Source organism: Sphaeramia orbicularis, chromosome 14 (assembly GCF_902148855.1).
Source record: "Sphaeramia orbicularis chromosome 14, fSphaOr1.1, whole genome shotgun sequence".
NCBI classification, from domain to species: Eukaryota; Metazoa; Chordata; class Actinopteri; order Kurtiformes; family Apogonidae; genus Sphaeramia; species Sphaeramia orbicularis.
The window spans coordinates 27,304,578-27,321,927 of NC_043970.1; the positions used below are offsets into that span (position 1 = coordinate 27,304,578).

The window sequence follows — 17,350 nt, forward strand, 5'->3', positions numbered from 1 at the left end:
ACCTGGGCTGTACATAGAACGGATAGCAATTTAAGAATGCAGACCTTAAAAAGTCATTAGCATAGTCATAGCATTCACAAATACACCAGTAAAAGCATTTTTTGAATTTCATAGTGAATTTCAGTCCATAAAGTTAACCTGAAGCGAATGGGTTAACGCATTATTATTACTTATTTTAATTACAAAACTACATTAATTGTGTCTTTGCGTTTCTTGTTTTGTCTTGGGTACGATGTCCGCTTACCCCATTTGCAGTCGAAGTCGATCTTGCTGTGTATTTTTACTCTTTGGCAGAGACCGGCATTTTCCCACAACACCCTGCTCCTGCTTTTACAGATGACGAAAATGGCGGACAACTCAGCATCGGTAGGTTTCCGAAAGATGCTAATTTATTTTAGTGATATTACCAATTTAATTAACTAAAATTAACGTATTGTTTTCGACAGGTTGAAATCGTCGAGGGCTGTCGCCTCCCCGTTCTTCGCAAAAATCAAGAAAATGAAGACGAATGGCGTAAGTATTGTCCGGTTTTTCGGAGCTAGCTAAGCTGCTTGGCTAACGCTAGAGAGCGAACCTCAGCTGTTGTGAATAGGCAGCTCGGCCTCCGGTGAAACCACTGTAAACACCGACAACACATGCAGCTGTGCATTTAGCGGCACAGTGTCACTGAGGTGAATTTACATGCTGTATTAAACCACTACCACGTTCAATGTGGAACTAACAAGCCAAATTTGTATAAATAAATAGAGTTTATTTGGAAATATTAGATGACACCAGGGTTTTTATAAAGAAGCTGATGTTGTCACTTTCTTTTAAGCAAATGTCACAAGGAAGAAAGTAATACTGAAAGTAATAATGTTTTATCAGCTGCAATACTGAGAAGCGTATTCGGTAAATAGCATTTTTTTAATGCCACAATGAAGATGTTATAGAATAGAAGGAGTCACAACAGCGTAGTTTATTCCAACGCGGTAGTCTTGCCATTTTATTTGTGAGGCACTCACTTATTTGTAAAAGTAAAATTAATAAATGTACAGAGTTCACGTACTTCCAGAGATTGGTTGCAATGCTTTTCTAATTAGTGCTTATCTAAAGGTCAGAAGTCATCTTTCCATCACTGAATGAAAGAAGATCGACTGTTTTTATTTTTGGTCCTGTAAACTTCATTAACTTGTAAATTACAATGACTGTAGAGCATATGGGTTAATTTGTAATGGTTTAGTTGCTGTGCTGTGTAATTGCGATCGTAAATACATTTATTCATTCAAAAATTTTCAGTGTGGTTTAAATATTAACTGGATTTCACTGATTTCTTTTCAGCATTGGCTGAGATTCTAAGTGTGAAGGAAGTTTCTGCAAGAAAGCTTTACTATGTTCATTATATCGACTGTGAGTATGACTTTAGTTATGTTTTCTTGCATATTAAAGGTCAGACCTAGTGTAAACTGGGTTACATGACACTGCTCTGAAGAATCACAAAAATATGTTCTTGCTTGTGTTAAAAGTTAATAAGCGCCTGGATGAGTGGGTCACATCGGACCGGCTGGACATGAAGAAGCTTCAGTTCCCTAAGAAAGAAGCTAAAACACCAACAAAAAATGGTCTTCCAGGCTCCCGCCCCAGCTCTCCAGAGAGAGAAGTGGTAAGTCTTTATTACACCACCAGGAGATTAATTCAAACTATCAGTAGTTACAGTAGTGAATTCAGGTTTGGTAGCATTATTCTAATATGATACAGATAATACATTGTAAGCACTGGGCTATTTTACCCCACCCTGTAACACCATAAAAAGGAAAATCAATTGTGAATATTTCTTTACATTATTACTTTCCATGCTTTGAAATTCCTCTTAAGGGAAGCATGAAATGAATTGAATTGATTTTTAATTTAATTAGAGGCACAGGATTATATACGTCTTAATTTAGCGGTCTTGTTTTTTTTTCACAAGTGATGTTAACAGTACTGTTTTTCATCGCTATCAACCTCTTTTGTACTTGTAATGAATCGGGCAATATTTGAAGTAGTGTGATATTGTATACACTGTTGGATGTCTGCTTTTAATGAGCATAGTTAGGAAAAATAAATCTGACTTATGCTTAGGTAAATATTTTGAAAACTTTATCTGTAAATTAAAAGTGTTATAATAAGAAGTCAGTCAGGTAATATATGTAGAGATCATATTAAGATAAAAAACAACAACAATATAATACGAATGCAGCCGATTGATAATAATGTACAATGTACTTCTTTTCGGGAAAAATGATTTGTCAAAACTAACGAGCCAGGATGAAGATTGCTAGTTGTATTACAAACCTCTCATTATTATGTTTTTACGCTCATCCTTTCTCATTTGATTACGATTTCTAATAACTGCCAAATTGTTCCTCCTTCAAGTCGGTTGATTGTCAAGTGAACACCTGAGTGCCTTTAAGGGTTAACATGAATGTGAGTTAACCCCCTCTTCCCTCTCTTCCTTTCTGTTCAATTCAGAAGAAGAGTCTAGATCTCAACGTACAACCCACAGCCACAGCCACAACCACAGCCACAGCTCCTTCCAGAGGCAAAACCCTCCCCACACCGGTACAACTTGAATTCACCCCTTCTAGACAACCATGACTGGGACCTTGTTTACAGCTGGTGTTAACATGCGTCGTGTGTGATTGTGTTACTTTAAGGTCCCACTGAACTGCACAAAGAAATTAAATTAAAAAAAAAAAAAAAAAGAGAGAAAAGCAGATTGGGTTTTTTGTCAGCTTGTCAGGTTTGTGTTACAAGAGGTCAGTTGCAGCAAAATCCTAATTTCAACTGAGGTAGAAAGAAATGCAACAGAGAAGATTTGGGAAATTAATGTAAATGTTGTTTTTTTTTTTTTTTTACATTTTAGCAATGCAAGAACAGTGTGTTTTCTCCAACACACATTTGAGCAGCAGCAAATAGTTCATTGAGAAAGTAATTGCAAAGATGTTTATAAATTTTCCTCTCATACGATTTGCCATTTGTCTCTTGTACACAACAGTCAGTGATGCATCTTTAGATTTTGGACTGTTGGTCAATGAGAAATGAAATCTGAAAGCATAACTTCAGGCTGTAGAAGATTATGAGGAACATTTCTTAAACCTGCCATTGAACGTCAAGAAAGTATGAGAGATAAATACAGGTCTAATTTAAAAGATGCAGTTCCACTTGGCCTGCGCATGTGCCATGTTAATACCAGGCTTAAATGGGGTTTGATTTAGATTGGACTAATCTAAAATTGAGGGTTCCATCGAATGAGAGATCCATGAATTGGTAAAACCTACTTATTTCAGTGTGCTGTGGCTATTAATCAGACACAGACTTACCTAATAACAGTGAGCAGTCAGTGAATGCAGGTATTGACCCTTGATGCTGAAGTGGCGTGCCTTCGTAAACTGCCAGAGTACCCATCTTTTAGTCCTGTTTTTACACATGCCTCTGGTCTGGCTGGAACCATTTTAAATCTAAAATTCTCATGGATTTATTTCAAGTGTCTTTTTTTTCTCTGGTGATTATAAATCCTGTCATTTAACAGTATTTGTTTTCTGCAGAAGAGGAAGGTAGAACCTGTCCCGTTGGCACCTCAGGTATCCCCCGTCACCCCTGTACCCTCCTTGCCGAGTTCAGCTGAAGCATCTCAGGCTGCCGTTTATCCTGCAGCAAGGGAGACCAGCACCTTCAAGTCCCGTGAAGACCATGAGCAGCTCACGTCACTCACAACGGTACAGCAGGTCCTTCAAACTCTTAATGTTGCTCAAATCTCACATCCTTTCTAATGTGTAATCTTCATTCTTTCCACTCGACAGCAAAACGGTACTGCACGACGGCTCATTCCATCTCAGCCCGGGAGGAAGAGGAAAGCGAACTGTGGCGGCACCGATGAGGTGTGTAGTTTAAGAGCTCATTACTGTCAGATAATTTTCTCATTTTAAGTTTTTTATTTTTTTATTTTTTTTATCATAGCATTTCCACATTTGGTTGTGTAAATGTGTTGCTGTTATTAATATTGCAAAGTAGTAGAATATCTTTTAAACAGTAGAAAAATCACCTCTAATACCAGCTGTGTGGTTTGGATTTCAGATGTCCTGACTACATACCTTTTTAGTATCTTGCTACTGAACTCAAAGTATTTTTTGTATTTATTCTGCTTAAGATGCAGTGTATTAATTTGTGTACTACTTAGATCAAATTATAAAATTATTCAAAGTATGAAAGTTGTTAGTTCTTTTGTATCTAATTTGCTAAGATGTATTTTTCCTTACATGCCAAGAAGAATCTGTTTCTTGACCTTTGTGTTGTTCCATGTTGACATTTAGTGATATGATTAATTGTTGCGCTTAAAGTGTTTGATGGTGTACTAATACTTTGACAGAGAAGAATACTAAGATACACTGGGACACAGATTATAAAATTTAGTGAAACAAAATAAAAAGACTTAAAATTGATCTTGTAATGTGACAATTATGAACTCTCTGAAAGAAGTATGTGCTAATGTGTTGTGACAGGTAAACACTGCTGTAGACAGCATTAATGTTAGCCTATTTCACAAGTAATAGAAAGAAGACAGAGGGTCAGACTATAGTTTTAGGACTTTCTGTATTTACTGCTTTACGCTCCCTGTACACAAGCAACATAAAGTTAATTCTACAAATCAAAATTGCCGTTGCTGTCCTTCCACTTAATTACTTTTTCTGACCCTTGTTTTTCCAGAAGAAAACTCAGACCCCACATATCATCAGTCTAACTTGTGGTTGTCCCCTCTTGTCATTTTGTGTCTTGCCTGAATTGCCAGTGTTGCTGGCTCTCTCCTTTTGAACCCACACTGGAGTGTCTTAAAATTACACACCTTAAAATGAACTTCACTGTTGCTCAGCCTGTCCCCTTTAACTAAATTGCCAACTCAAACATTTACTGTAAATGAGGACAAATCTTATTCCCCTCTTTAGTTTCCAAAAGCCCGTGTTTGTGTGTCTTTTTCTGCTAGATGATAAAGGTTTTGCAGTATAACAACCCTCAAAGTGCCAGTGTCTATCTACCACCACCAGAGGTCTGTTTAATTTCCTATTATTGCCCGTTGATTGTGTGTTGCTGTCAAGGTTCAGCTTTGCCATAGTGGGTCCAATAAAACAGAGGTGCTGCTTACCTCAGACCCAAGTTTAGTTGATTTGGTAACATATATAACCACTGTGATTATATGTGTTACTTACTTTAAACAATCTACAGTCTATATGTGAAAATCATAAATCTAATTTTGCTCCATTTGATCAATTCATAACTACTTGACAACAGGAGTGCATGAAAAAGGTAAACTGATTGTCTGATGTCTGCATTGTTTTTAAACAGGATTCCCAGGACAGCTCTGATGGCATCCCATCTGCACCCCGCATGACGGGCAGTCTGGTGTCTGATCGTAGCCATGATGACATTGTCACCCGGATGAAAAATATAGAGTGTATAGAGCTGGGACGTCACAGACTGAAGCCGTGGTACTTTTCGCCGTACCCACAGGAACTCACCGCGTTGCCCATCCTCTACCTCTGCGAATTCTGCCTCAAGTACCTCAAAAGCCTCAAGTGTCTGCAGAGACATTTGGTAAGAAATGTCATCAGTCTGTTGTTGTCTTAAGCTCTTAATCTCGTCCTCCGTAGATTGTTGCATGTTACGCTCATCCTCTCATCTCTCATTCCTGACAGACAAAATGTAATCTAAGACATCCTCCAGGCAACGAGATCTACCGCAAAGGCACCATCTCATTCTTTGAGATTGACGGCAGGAAAAACAAAGTTAGTGATTAGATTTTTATTTTATTGTGATGATTTTCAATTGTATGTGCTTTTTTTTCCTTCTTGTCTCAGGTTCCCACTGGTTCTTTAAAACGTCTAGAACCCAATTATCTTTAAGAATGTCTTAAATACTGTTTTTTACATATTACATTGATGAAGTTAAGGATTCTCTTGTGAAGTTACTTTAACATCAGTCTTTTAAATATTTTGATTACATTGTAATGACTTCAAAATGAAACCAACATGAAACTAATGAACACCAAGTAAATTGAGCAGCCCAGTCAGAACTACTGTACTGTAATATGTACTTGCTTCATTTATTACTTTCATCCAATATCATTGGAAGGTCAAGACAATCTGCCTGTAGAACTAAAACAATTGCTTTCATAAAGGTCTTAAAATTAAGCTTTTGAATCCTTCTTGAGGCCTATTTGTTTCTTTTGGTTTTGTTTCAGACATGTTTTGTTTATGTGCCTTTTTCTTCTTTGACACATCCTTGTGTTTTTCCAGACATATTCCCAGAACCTTTGTTTAATTGCAAAGTGTTTCCTGGACCACAAGACCTTGTACTATGACACAGACCCTTTCCTCTTCTACGTAATGACAGAATACGACCCCAAAGGCTTCCATATAGTGGGGTACTTCTCGAAGGTACAGTATGTTCATAATGTTTTGAGGTACATGCAGGCACGATAAAATAGGGATCCAAAAACATAACCGACCCTCCATTCTCTGCTTACAGGAGAAGGAATCAACTGAAGATTATAATGTGGCCTGTATCCTTACCTTACCCCCATACCAGCGGAGAGGCTACGGAAAACTGCTCATTGAGTTCAGTAAGTGACTCTAATTCATTCTACCTCATTGTACTGTACTAAATGGAAGCAGCCCATGTTCATTCTTGGGTGTTCGTAACTTGTGTGTTAATTTGGTCTGTTTTGTTCTTATTGCACAAATTAAAAAAAAAAAAAAAAAAGGATCTAAAGCGAATAAGTGTGTATGTGCTTTTGGATGCCAATGAGATATGATCCATAAAAGAAAATGTATTCATTCATGATGCACAATAAAATATGTTCACAGTCCATGTAACAATTAGTGACTGAACAGGCAGAAGCAAAAATGTTTATTCAGTTTTGGAAATGATTTTTAGACAGCTCAATGGTTGTCATAAATGTGACTTGTAAATGTTTTATTGTGCAAATGTAAATCTAAAACCTGGCAAAATTCACACAAAACACTTGTTTTATGTATTTAGTAATGAAATAAAGTGTACGTAAATTATTAAACAACAAAAACAATGAAATTCCAAGACTAGTGCAATGAATGTCTTTTTTTTTTTTTTTTTTTTTTTTTTAAATTACAGATGTTTCCAAATCACTATATACCTGTCAAGATTCTTAATACTTTAAGTTACCATCCAGAAAAAAGAAAGAAAAAAATCATTCATTTATTTGCATTGCTCTATAATCAGGATTCCCGCATGGTTTTAAAAAATCTTAAGTCTTGAATTTATAAATGTGCATTTAATGTTAAAAATATGTTTAAAAGGCATTAAATTTGATATGGTAGGTCTTTATGTTCTGTTGCCATAAACTTGTTCAGTGTATTGTTTAAATGTATCTGTTACATGTCCAAGTTGCAAAGAAAGTAACGTTGGTCTACGCAGTTCCACTCGTTCCAACCCGACAATTTATATTGAAATTAGGAACCAATTATTGCCAGATTTGTAGAGAAATGACCCAGAACAGTGGGAATAAAGGTGTTGGAGTAAATAAATTTTCCTAAATTCTAGTAGTTAGTATGGCTGTGAAATGGGCATTAAATTCTGTTCTTAGTGTCTTAAAAAGGTCTTAAAAGGTCTTAAATTTAACTTGTAGAAACCTGCAGGAACCCTGATAATTTACTCCCATTGGTTGTAATTTTTTTTTTTGAGCACAATAAGCATATGACCTGTATTGATATTCTTTCAGTTAAATTAAATTAAAATGTATACCTCTCAGATCATATTTGCTCGATAATTCTGAATGACTTTCATTTTGCTTTAAACATTATTTATATTATTTCATAATACATTGAAACATTACATTGCAAAGCATTCAAATTCTACACATTAAGTTTTAAGTGGTAGTCAAAGTTGTAATAATAGTAACTTTATTCTCTGTCAGTGAGGGCAAATTGAAAAGAGTCATCCTCAGTAGAAAGTGTGCAGTCTATTTATTATCATTTCCAAAACTCTTTTTCGTTCACCTGTGTAATAACTGTTGACTGTGTATTTATCAGGTTATGAGCTCTCCAAGGTAGAAGGAAAGACGGGCACTCCTGAAAAGCCACTTTCTGACCTTGGTCTTCTGTCCTATCGCTCCTACTGGTCCCAGACCATCTTGGAAATTCTCATGGGCCTTAAACCTGACAATGGGGAAAGGCCTCAGATAACCATTAAGTACGTCACCTGTTTTCACTGTTTGTAATAAACATAACCACAACAGTAAATCGCCAAATTGACAACATGTATCACCTTTTTCATCTTACATTGTGTTTGTTTTCACAGTGAGATCAGTGAAATCACTAGTGTAAAGAAAGAGGATGTTATTTCAACGCTGCAGTACCTCAACCTGATCAACTATTACAAGGTGAGAGAGAAACACTGCATCCTAATACTTAACATAACATTGTCTGATTTCAACAGTTGCAGCATTTTTTGGCAAGATTTTGTCATGTAATATCACAAGGTGTCCTAAAAAGGTACTGAATGATAATTTGATTCTGATTTAGTTTTACACAAAACATTCACATCTCCTCTGGATAAAAATATGATTTCATTATAGCTTAGAAGTGGCTGCTCCTTAACTGTATTCTCAATATCAGATGATAACAGAAATGCAATGTGTGAATAAGAATTGCTTCATAGTCAATACTGCTTTATTAAAACACAGTACATGTGACCATAGAGAACAGAAGTGATTAAACTGAAAAGTCAATTAAAGTAAACTGCTGAAGTGTGAGTAATGATGACTTTAGTTTTCTACAATGCACGAGTAAAAGGTGGTTATTAGATCCACGCTGGCTTGAAAATATGTTTATGTCACAAATCATGTCTATAAGTTCACAACTTAACCTCTAACTTTTCATCACCAGGTGTATTTCCATAAATGTATTGAATCCACATTTGGAAATATGCATTGAAAATTTTTACCGAACTTCAAAAAACAAAAATTTGCTCATTTAAAGTGTTTTTTGTTCTGTGTTTTGCTTTTTTCACAACAGAGTAAAAGCTTATTGATGAAAAGGAAAAATCTTTTTGAATAAATTCTGATGTCGCAAACATTTAACTCTTGATTCTGATCAGCTTCTTGCTGTGTGTGCACAGATATTTTAATAAATAGTGAAAACGTGTCTGGTGCAGCAGATTGTGTGAGGAGACTGAATTATATTATTGTATATATAGTATATATATTTGTATGAAGATACAAGGACAAAGTATCGTATCGTATCCTATCGTACCTTACCTTACCTTACCTTACCCTACCCATTACAGCCCAATATAACAAATGAACTTCAGTCTGTACAGTTCGCCCAAACATCCCCTTTCCTTCAACCCCTTGTCTTCTATGTGGAAAAAGTCACATTTTAATCGTTAAAAGAATGAATGTCACAGTCTGAAACTTAACTTTGTTTTGTTTGTTCAATCCAGGGTCAGTACATCCTGACACTGTCAGAGGACATTGTGGATGGCCATGAAAGAGCGATGCACAAGAGACACCTGCGTATAGATCCAAAATGCCTTCACTTCACACCTAAAGACTGGAGCAAGAGGGGCAAATGGTAGACCCCCCCCCCCGGTTCAGTCAATGTCCTCCTCAGCCCTCGATGAGCCAAAAGGCTGACAGTGGATCAGATAAACATTTTATTAAGCTGTTCCATCACCAAGATGACTCCTCAAATGTAAAACAAGACTTTTATTGTGAATATTCATTATATATGGTCAATTTTCAGAACTCTGAAACCTTAGGAGTAAAGTAGACACTGGTTAATAAACACCACAGAGTAACACATCACATCTATGTAAAAGATCACAGTGCGTTATGAAAGGGATCAAGTGTCAGCTAAATAAAATCCCAAAATGGAAAAACACTGATGAAAATGAGACGGCTATTGGAAGTGTTTTCGTTTACATCTTTTGTAGCTGCCACACAAAGAAGTTCAGTTAAATCCAAATTATCTTACAATGTGGATCTAGACACTGTATCAACAGCTGATTTGAACAGTTAGATGAGAATTAAATTGCCAAAGCATCGCACTCCAGAATTTAGTTGCTACCATTTGTGGAAATGTACATGTTAGTAAATGAAGTGGCACACTAAGGTAGAGAACACACTACTTTACAGTTGAAGTCAAAGCCGTAGTTACTGTGTCTGACGTGGTAAAGATCGGATGTATAATGTAATGTGTAATCGGATGGAGTTGTATTTTGAGATTGGTTGTGATGAGTCGCATTTTTATGTAGAAATAAAGTGATACACATTCAGATGTTCACGTACACAACAGTAGAAATGTTAAGTTTATTCTTCTGGAGTGCCTGAACTCTCGCTCTAGCGTCTCTACTAACAGGAAGTGCAGAAACAAAATGCAAGAAATGTCCTGATTGTCGCTATTGTCACGTCAAAATGATAAATATCAGATGAAAACACAAAATCCTTGGATGTACATGGAGTTTCAGTTGCTCAACATGTTTGTTTCTTTCCACAGTACCCGTACTGTTTTTCCACTTTTCCACGTTGGACTTATTTATACTCTGTGATCATGCTGATGAATATTACTACATATCGTTTCAATCCCTTGTCATGACCATATGTACACAATGTACAATGAGACAAATCAACCTCCTAAGTATCTTTATGTTCCCTGTAACTGTACATACTGAACCTGATTGTAAAAAAAAAAAAAGTATGCTTAGAAGAAATAAGCCATGTTGAACTGTTAGAGGAATGTAAATTATGTGTACAGTTGTCTTTAAATTTTTTTTACTCAGTGTAAACTAACGGGCCGCACAATATTGCTAGGAAAAGACAGAAGGTGATATCTTTGTTTGACATTGTGTTTTATGTTTACATGTCTCAAAGGATGTTGGATTTAGTATATCTTTAAGTGAAACAGTGGAGAGTATGATTTGAACATTTGATATGAGAATCTTGTTGAATTGATAAAAAAATTCATACAAACTCCAGAGGTGTGTCTGATGTATTGTAGTTTACATTGTTTTTATTCAGGCAGTAATGTTTGATATCTGGAAACATTCAATTTAATATGTTTTTAAAGGACACAATGAGATATTTACACTTTGTCCTTTAAAAACATTGGTCTACAAGTTATAGAAAACAAAAGTAGGAAAAACTGACCAAGTTTGAGTCACTAATAATGAAAAATTGGTCAAAAATGCGGATTGTGGTTCCCAAGATACAGTTTTGGGTCAAAATGTGAAATACTGAGAATTACAGAATGGGTTTTACTGAGAGGGATTGTTTCTCAGATACCACATCACCTTCATAACACTGCACATTACATTCATTTTACAGGTTCTGTCTAGTGGAAGATTTATAAATCTATTGTATGAATGTGCATAAACCAATATATATGTGTAATTACTATCATATACATTGGAAACATCGGCTTAACAGCACTTGCCATTTCTTTACCAATTCATCTTGTTAAAGTATGTAAGATTTAGCAGATTTAATTTGAGGCAGATCATTTTATAAATGATTGCTGACCAGTGATATCAAAAATGTAGTTTATAAGTACTAGAGCTTACCAATGTTAAATTTGTGAGGTCTTAGTTGGTTCAAAAATGTATGCTTTAATATTACCCTGCCCCCCGAAAGGGAGGCAAGGGGTATTATTTTTGGTTTGGTTTGTTTGTTTCTTTGTTATTAACACTCTAGCGACAAAACTATTGGTTGAATTCATACCAAACTGGGTTTATAGACTGCCAGTGACCCAAAATAGATTTTATTACATTTTGGGAACAGTAGGTCAAAGTTCAACATTTTTTTTATGAATTTTTAAAATCTTATCCCCCCACCCTATTTACTTATAATGGGCAAAATTTCAAATCTATGTAGCAGCAAAACTTTTGGTTGAATTTATACCAAATTTGGTTTATAGTGACCCACAAAACTGTAGTAGTGGTTTCATTTTGGGAAAAGTAGGTCAAAGTTCAAATATTTTTTTAATTTTTAAACTCTTTTTTCAACTCCTGCTTACTTATAAGGAGTGCATTTTCAAATGTCTATAAAAACATCAATTTTGTTTCAATTTACTTCAAACTTGGCACATATATAGAGACAATTGATATGCTGACATCACCACACACATAGACATGATGATATCAGCTGGATCCGTGCCAAAATAAGCTACAATACATGCAAGGGGCGGGGTTTGTTGTGCCTGGAACCACTTGTTCCATCCTATTTTTGTCAACATGACTCAAGATCTGTATCAAGTTCCATATTACTGATGTGACGAACCATGTGCCTCTGAACCTAATATTTAAATGTACCTGTTGACCACATGCATGTGGACCTAACTCACTTCAATAATCCCATTTACACTAAAAACCTTCCTCTGTGTAGAGTTGAAAGAATAACTGAATCACTGTGATGAAGCTGTCATGAGGTCAGTCATATGGGATTATATGTATTAAATGCAGGTCAAAATCTGGCAGAACACACATGAAATGTTTAGTTTGGAACGTTAATAAATACATTATATGTATTCAGAGGAATGACAACATAAACCCAATTTTCTCAAAAACAACATATTAACTGAAAACATGATGCAGAAAAACAACCCAGACACAAACACTTCACTTAAAAAAAGAAAAAAAAAACCTTGTTAAACACTTAAACACCTTGTAAAATGAGAGAAGAAAAACATGTATGAGTTAATTAAAAAGTAAATTGAAAATTCTAGGTTTATAAAATAGCTCTTGGTGTACATAACCTGTGACAAAAACCTCAACAAACAGTGTTGCAGAAGTTCATGTGATGACCACCAGGGGGCAGCCGAGCCCGTCCATCTGGATCTAAAATTACATTAAAGACTTTGAGACCACAGCAGAGACAGAAGGATGAGGGATGCGTGTTGAAGTCAAATGTAATAATCCAGCTCTGGTGACTTTTACAGCTCTGTTAGAGTCTGGTAAATACTGACAACACATACATTCAACAGTGAATTTGCGTAAGACAGATATTCTCTGACTTAACCTCACTTTTTCTTATTTCCTCTGAGCTGCTCCTGTGTAACTGGACGAGGAAAGGTAGGCTGATGTTTACATTCCTGCAAAATAATCACTCTGGAAAGCCTTAATGTGGAAGATGCGTGTCCCCTGTGCACTGGGCATCATTTGTTTGCAACGAATATAAAGTTTTTTCTCAGTCATGCTTGATATTGAATTACCAGTCTGTGGAGATTTGGTTGCAGTGTGTCCATGGTGAAGCCAATCCCACTGTCAGCTCACACCCATTTTCAGTCCACACCTGGCAGTCACACCAGTCCCCACGAGGACAGGAATTTCACACTAATCTAATATCCTTACCTCAGTGCTCACTGGGGCAGTCTCCCTGGCACCAAGTTTCATCCTGATCTTCATTTCCTGCAGATATATATATATATTTAGATCTCTAAAATCTGCTGTTTTTGAGTTGTTCTTAATAGTGTCATTTCAGGAAGTACAGTGTTAGAGTTGATTATTAGCTGATAATTGTCCATTAGTGCCCCTGAACCAGAGAAAATGTTTGTTTGTTTGTTTGTTTGTTTGTTTGTTTGTTTGTTTCTTTTTTGGCTACAACATGGAACAAAAATGATCATTTAAAATATTTTAGAATTCTGATTTTTTTTCTTTAAATTTGGTTGAATGTCTCTTCTCTAACAGGAAGTTTTGACATTTTTTTTCTCTGTATGACTGGAAATCTCCCTTCCACATGGTGTCACTGTAGCACTGGCTACTTGTTAAAGGCTATTTCTTATTATGATAATAAACTCAAAAGATTCAGAGCATCACACATCACAAAGTCAAACATTGACATGTGATACTGTAATCAGTGTCAAACTAACACTGGTTCAGTGTTAAATTAAAAATGAAACCCATTGAATCGTCATTGAAAGTTAACATTGATTTTCCCTGAAATAATGTTTTATCTACAGTAGAACGTCGATGGAGATGGACACAAAATCAATATTAGGTCATCTTAAATTCAGTTTTAACATTGAATCAACATTGAAACAGCATCAACTCATGTTGTTTTTGTGTAACAGGATAATACAGAGGTCATGTGCAGCTGCAGTTAACATGACTCTGAGATAAATGTCAATTCAATTCAGTTAAATTTAAAGAACTTTATTTATCTATTAGGAACTTCATGTGTGAGAAAACATCAGTGCAACCACAAAAGAACACACTGAATTCTACATCTATACAAACATACCTGTGCGCCTTTAAGAGAAATGTTTTTAAATGATACCAGTAAAAATAACTTACATTAATAGCTAAAATCTAGAGCGATAAATGTTACAAGCTCAAAATAACATAAATAACACATCTTTCAGTGAAAAGTGCAGTTTTATTTACTTGTGCCACATATTTACTCAGTAGTGTATAGGCGCACATTCTATACATAGTCCAAATGCAACCATTAAAAATTAAATAAGTGCAAAGAAAAACTCATCAACACAAACAGAAATCTCACTATTAGAGACTCAAATGTTACCACTGTTCAACATGTTTATAGGCTGGAACTACTATTACTGCTAAAGAGTGGCCTTATCCTTGTAATGTTCCCACCTTTGGTATAAGTCAGGCCACAATGTCACAATATTGTGTATTTCTACAGTACTGTGCAGAAGTCTTAGGCCATCTTTAGCTTTGTTATTTTTTCAGGGTTCTAAATTAAAAAAAAAAAAAAAAAAATATTCACACCTTTTTCTATTGTGTAGCATGAAAATGCAGGGAATAATGCGTGCAAATATGAGCACAACACACACAAGAAAATAAAAATAAACAGCTTCCCCGTGCTGAAGTCAGTATTTATTGTGACCTCTGTTCCTGTGACAAAATGTCACCTATATGTAAGTGTGTAAGTGTAACCACATCTGTAATATTAGAGAAGTAAATTCCATAATATCTGTTAAAAAAACAGACAAAGACATGATAAGTGCAGAGGGAGGTTACACTAAATATGTGACTCTTGGTCTGTAGAAGCAGGGTTTTAAATGCATTTTTCTTAAATATGTTTAATACATGTTTCCTGTTGTATCCTGATACATAAACTGACAGATACACACGTGGTCAGGATAACTTGCCAAAACAAAAGCTTAGTGGTGACCTAAGACTTTTGCACAGTACTATATGTTGTTAAGTAATTTTGGAATATTTTCTTTATTTTTAATCAGCGTTATTAAGGTGACTTTTGAGATGTAATAGGGGTTACCTGTAATGTAACTTACTACATTACATACTACAGTGCCCTGACATAAGCACATATTTTAATTGGCACAGTATAATTACACAGTCACCCATAAAGTTGGAATAATTGTCTTTTCAGATACATTCCTCTTTTTATTCCTATTTATACACACCAGTAATCACCTTTGACCTGGTGTAATGATTACATACCCAGTCCCAGTTACACTTTCTCGATCAAGAATTAATCCTATTGTCACAATCATTTCATGGAAAGAGGTAAAAATATTTTATTCCACCTTTACGGGCAGCAGTGTACAACTAAACTGAATTGGCCTGGTAGATAGGAGGTGGTGCAAAGTAGAAAGCCAATAAAAAAAACAGTATTGAAAATCTGGCCTCATTTTTTAAATGAATGGAGTCCCTTTATGCTATTTCCAAAAATGTGCCAAAAGAAAGCACAACACGAAGCATGAATGGGTGTCATAGTGTACATACACTGAAAACTATAGAACTGTTTGTGACCTCATGTTTAATCATCATGATCTCAATTAGCATTTTATAGTATTGTACTGATTAATGCCATTACTCTAATTAGTTTCTCCCATGTACTGTTTCTACCCAAAACCACTGATGAATACAAGCTGAGTTATGCGTGTTTTCTAAACTGTTTAACTATTATCAACTAATGCCACTGTTTTTGGTTTTCTTATCTGTTCAGGACACACTCTACACCCTCTTTGTGCCTCCACCCCCTCCTTCACTGCTCTGAGCTTGACCAGAGCGTCTGACCTGGTAACACACACATAGCCATATGGTACAGCCGGGACGAGACCTCACCCAGTCTTTAGGGGGATGGTGCCGGACACTTGGCTCTACTGCTGCTGTGGAGGTTAAAGCAGTGGGAACCTCCTCCTCATCCTCTTCATCCTCCTCCTCCTCCTCTGTCAAGCATCATGCAAAGGTTTACCCAAATTCACAGGTATTTGTTTTATTTTTTGCTTTTGAAACATGGGGATGGAAAATGCAGTGTGTTATGTATAATGACCCGCTGCTGCACTCTCATTGTTTTTGAGCAGGTTGATTGTTTGTTATGGTCCCGACCCTTACAGTCTACGTTTGGGGAGTACACAAAGGTCTCCACAAATAAACAAACTGTCACACACACAAATACACACACACACACGCTGCCATTTTCACCTTTGCCTCTGAGGCTTTATCTCACTGGTGCAGAATTGTTGGTTGTAGCACGGAGCAAATTAGTCATTAAATGAACATTTCTAGTGCAATTCATTATTCTAACGGGTAGAGATAAGGCAGACTAAAAGGCAGATTGTGGGAGATGACTTATCTTGATATGACATTGCATCAGCTCCTGCTGTGCTACATTTGTGGTTGTTACACTTTAAATTGTTGTTATTCAGCAATTCTTTGTGCAGTCTTGCCAGTGAAGCATTTTAGATTTCAGCATGAGACCCAGAGAGCTCTGGTGTTGGCCGCCGCTGTCCGTTGCTGCCTCAACCTCTCTCTCTCTCTCTCTGACAAGGAGATGAGGAGGGGGGAGGAGAGAGAGGCTGTGTGTGTGTTGAGAGAGAGAGAGGAGGAGAAAGAGGGGGTTGGCTTTAGTGTGATGTGAATGGAATAGAATCAGCGCGAGAGGGAGAACGAGGGAGGAGGACAGCACAAATCAACCTGCCTCTTGACTTAACAACAGAATAGAGGAGCCGGCAGACGCACAGATCGGGAAGTGTGTGCTGTTTGGGTTTTTTTGTTATTATTATTTTTGGAGAGAGGAAGAGATCGGCAGACAGGAGGAACTGACGGAGGAGGAGAAAGAGCCTCACCGTGGAGATAGATAGCAGAAAAATGCTGTCATGGGGAGAGAAGGGGAGGGAGTCGACAGAGAGGAACAGGATGAAACAAGGCAGGGTCGAGCAAAGCTGAAATGTGGAGGTAAGCCTTTTCTCTTTTTGCATCGAGGTTACAGAGAATTCACATTCCAGCCTCCCTGAGCTCTCTTTCTGATGATAATGAATCCAGATGGACGGCTCTGTACACCACATACCTCTGTAAAGGCATGCATATGCTCCTATAC

General features: G+C 36.4%; 2 protein-coding genes across 10 annotated transcripts in view; both read left to right on the plus strand.

The window, feature by feature from the left end:
• Positions 1-276: 276 nt before the first annotated feature.
• On the plus strand, positions 277-11,022 carry LOC115432694 (histone acetyltransferase KAT5). 5 transcript variants are annotated; one of them, XM_030153606.1, is made up of 15 exons: positions 277-366; positions 447-513; positions 1,321-1,389; positions 1,506-1,642; positions 2,494-2,580; positions 3,567-3,737; positions 3,822-3,899; positions 5,000-5,062; positions 5,359-5,607; positions 5,709-5,798; positions 6,309-6,449; positions 6,541-6,634; positions 8,079-8,238; positions 8,347-8,428; positions 9,490-11,022. In XM_030153606.1, the coding sequence occupies exons 1-15, from the start codon at positions 337-339 to the stop codon at positions 9,622-9,624; spliced, it is 1,653 nt and encodes a 550-aa protein (XP_030009466.1). In that variant the 5' UTR covers positions 277-336; the 3' UTR covers positions 9,625-11,022. The 5 variants fall into 5 exon arrangements, with proteins under 5 accessions (XP_030009466.1, XP_030009465.1, XP_030009467.1 ...); XM_030153605.1 differs by having other exon boundaries at positions 279-366; positions 2,491-2,580; XM_030153607.1 differs by lacking the exon at positions 5,000-5,062 and having other exon boundaries at positions 279-366; positions 2,491-2,580.
• Positions 11,023-16,081: 5,059 nt separating this feature from the next.
• Positions 16,082-17,350, plus strand: part of sipa1 (signal-induced proliferation-associated 1) — a 44,182-nt gene continuing 42,913 nt past the window's right edge. For 4 of the 5 annotated variants that reach the window (XM_030153986.1, XM_030153983.1, XM_030153987.1 and 1 more), the window contains exon 1: positions 16,875-17,208. The gene's annotated coding sequence lies outside the window, so the exon portion shown is untranslated. Of the gene's footprint in view, positions 16,238-16,874; positions 17,209-17,350 lie in introns of those variants that run through there. The other variant, XM_030153985.1, reaches the window with a different exon arrangement.